The following is a 3,163-nucleotide window of genomic DNA, read 5'->3' on the forward strand; positions in this document are numbered from 1 at the left end:
GGTGGAGAACGTGCCGGGTAATGTCTCTAATTGCAGCCCCAGACCGTTGTTTCAGAAAATTCAGGTGGAAGCGAAAGATTGGGTTGACGCAGGATGTAAGCAGGCACTGGCACTTGTTGAGCGACCTCTAGAACCAGACTGATGTCTTTGTAGCTTACTCAAATAGGAATTTTATGTATCAACTTTACACTGATGATTCTGGTAAATACAATGATAGTTCAGTAATCAAATTAAGCAACACTTATAAAGAGCAAAATTAGCATTTATTTCCATTGACAAGGACAAGCAATAGCTATGGTGTACTCATAAATCAACATGGTGCTAGATATATACAAGTAATCGTATTACTGATATGATGCATGGAACAAACAAAGTAATCGCTTGTAGATAAAATAGCAGACCTTTTTTTTGCGGCGCGGGGGAGGGGGGGGGGGTCATGAACAGATGGCACTGCAAGTTGTTCATGGATTCATTTGAGAGATGTTGCAGTTCAAGATTAAAGGCATCTTAACAAGCAATCTTCCTTCCTGTGGCTACCATTGATTATGACTATTTGCTTCATACTTTCTGCTATTCTTACAAGTACTCCCTCCGTCCGGAAATACTTGTGGGGGAAATGCATAAAAATGGATGTATCTAGAACTAAAATACGTCTAGATACATCCATTCCTCCGACAAGTATTTCCGGACGGAGGGAGTACAATAGTATATAACAAACTAATGACAACTGTAACTTGTAAATCACAAGGTTGCACAGTAATACAACCTTAAAAAGGATTACAAACACAGAAATTTACTATGTGCACACACAAACTTTCCCTCGTTTCCATCTGTTCCTTGTTCCCAGTAGAGAAAACTTGCCAGACAAACTTGAACTACAATATTAACAATCAATCAGTCCTAGTGTTGTTGTAGTGGTAGTCAAGATGAGCACCTCCAGATATTATCTTCTATGGCTGTAGCTATCTACTACCGTTGATTATTCCTCGGTCTTGTAGTGAGATTGCAGAGATTGATATATGATTCATAAATCTAGACATGCCACATGGTATATCAAACAAACAACATGGATAGCTAAATTGATGTCCTAATGTTCCAGGATAATACAAACTTGAGAAACTACAAGCACCAAAGCTAATCAAGGTAGGACAAAACTACAAGATGGGATAAGCAGATAGGCAAGAGTAAGTCCTCGATGGACCAAACCAAGTTTTTTCAACACCGACGTACAAATGGATCAACTACATCCAAATCACGGACATGCTTGATGTCCCAGTTAGTGCGGATACATATATCAGGTGTAAAATGAAACTGAGCACCTCTTGAAACTCTGTCCTGCAGCTGAAGTTTCCTACGTTGTTCTACCAAGAACTCCTCATTGTAATTACTGGTTTCAACCTGAAGTGTCATGGACTCTAGCATTCTCGCGTTCAACACAAAGAATGTAACAAAGTTAACTTGAGACTTGATGCCCCGATATGATTTCAGAACTATCGTCTTCAGACGGATGTCAAGACAATTGATCAGATTCCGGTGTTTACGACGCCAAAAATTGCTTGACTCTGATGTACGTGCCTAAAAAGAACATACAGAGATAACAAAATCAACCACTTGAGAACAGAAACAGATCAAATGAATAGTTTAACTTCCAATGAAGAATCAGCACCTTAATGTACAGCTTCTCCAAGCATGGAAAGCATGTCAGCAAGTCAATCACCGTATCCAAACAAAGATCTTTCATCTGGATAGCTAAAATCTTGACCGTGCGCACCACCATATCCAGGTTATCTACATGTAATCCCTTTACCAAGCATGAACGACAACATTAGGCCATGCACAAGTAAGGTGATATGTGATTTTTGCACATACAGAAATGCAATTGAGCAATTCAGAAGCATGACGGATCGATGTTATACCAGAATAACTGTGGATCCAAACGCAAGTCTGTAGAGGTGATCCTGACTGCACTCGTAATACCCATCAGAAAGGAAGCCTATGGTCTCCAGTTTAGGTGCCGCAATTACTGATATGCGCAGACCAGTTTCCTGATGAAGAAGGAGTAACCTTTCAAGACAAGGAGCATTGTTGATGATGAGTTCCTGTAACTGTAACGCGACTGTGTTATTTTCCCAAACAGCATAACTATCAAGACCAACGCTTTTAAGGGAAAGCGAGTTGATTTGGATGCAGGGAAAGCCAAAACTGCGGTGAATCAGAAGCGACTCCAGGGTGGGGCAGCTGGCAATCAGGTTATGCAGAGAGCACTCGGAGATGCAGACAAATTCAAGCCCGAGCTGCTTAAGCAGGGGAAAGTGAATCCCTCGGACGGCGCTGTCGGGGAGGTTGCAACATCCGATGGTGACAACACGGAGGGTGGGCGAGAATCGGAAGATTGACGCCGGCGGCGGCTGCTCGAAGCATGAGAACTCAAGCTCTTGGAGGTTGCCCAGAGCGTCGGACCGGAGCAAGGAGTCCACGGTAGTGGATGGGGCGTCAAGGAGGTCAGCGTGGATGCAGAGGCGGCGGCAGGGCCCTTGGTGGGAAGAAATGATGCGTGATAAGGCACCAACGAGCTCATCCCCATGATTGAGGCCGCGGCAGTCGAGGTTGAGAGGGGCGGAACGCCAGAGGTGGCGCCACCGGGACGCGAGGATCTGGGTGCGGGCGCCGTCCTTGGTGGGGAGGAGCGAGATGATCTCGCCGAGGACGGCGTCGGGGAGGTTGCTGATGGTGTCTTGAGCCGGCGGTTCAGATTCCGCCAACTTTCTTCTTCGGGTAATAGGGCCGCCGGCCGGCGGCAGTAGCGGAGGAGGCTCGCGCCGCCTCATATCTCAGATGCGCACCGCAGCGGGGCTAGGGTCCAGAGGAATGAAGTAGGGAGGATCGGATCGGGGGTTGCGTTTGAAAAAGTTCACCGGAAGGCTGCGGCTTTGTTCCATTGAGCTGGGCCTGATTGTTGGAAATATGGGCCGGCTTGTGGAACAATAAAACGAGTAGTAGACAATATTCTCAACCCCTAAAAAAAAGATAATATTGTCTCAAAAAAAACGAGTAGTAGACAATATGTCTATTTCAACTTTTATTTATTTAATTATTAAACCTTTTCTGATGTCCAAATATCAGTTTTTTATGCTTCTTCCCTCCTATTTCAAGTTTTTTCAGC

At 44.6% G+C, this 3,163-nt stretch overlaps 1 protein-coding gene across 1 annotated transcript; it reads right to left on the minus strand.

Annotated features, from left to right (window-relative positions):
- Nucleotides 1-1,177: 1,177 nt before the first annotated feature.
- LOC119307607 (F-box/FBD/LRR-repeat protein At3g26920-like) lies at nt 1,178-2,868 on the minus strand. Its single transcript, XM_037583681.1, has 3 exons — nt 1,917-2,868; nt 1,667-1,801; nt 1,178-1,575 (listed from the first exon to the last, which is right to left on the minus strand). Exons 1-3 carry the CDS (start codon nt 2,826-2,828, stop codon nt 1,216-1,218), a joined length of 1,407 nt encoding a protein of 468 aa, XP_037439578.1. The 5' UTR covers nt 2,829-2,868; the 3' UTR covers nt 1,178-1,215.
- Between the last annotated feature and the right edge of the window lie 295 nt (nt 2,869-3,163).

Source organism: Triticum dicoccoides, chromosome 5B, assembly GCF_002162155.2.
Source record: "Triticum dicoccoides isolate Atlit2015 ecotype Zavitan chromosome 5B, WEW_v2.0, whole genome shotgun sequence".
NCBI classification, from domain to species: Eukaryota; Viridiplantae; Streptophyta; class Magnoliopsida; order Poales; family Poaceae; genus Triticum; species Triticum dicoccoides.

What these genes read in the sequence shown, in the direction of transcription:
- LOC119307607 (XM_037583681.1), bottom strand. Translation starts at nt 2,828, where the DNA reads ATGAGGCGGCGCGAGCCTCCTCCGCTACTGCCGCCGGCCGGCGGCCCT. An exon ending in TTGGATCCACAGTTATTCTG is followed by an intron (nt 1,802 to 1,916) that starts GTATAACATCGA and finishes TGCTTGGTAAAG; the next exon opens with GGATTACATGTAGATAACCT. An exon ending in TGGAGAAGCTGTACATTAAG is followed by an intron (nt 1,576 to 1,666) that starts GTGCTGATTCTT and finishes TGTTCTTTTTAG; the next exon opens with GCACGTACATCAGAGTCAAG.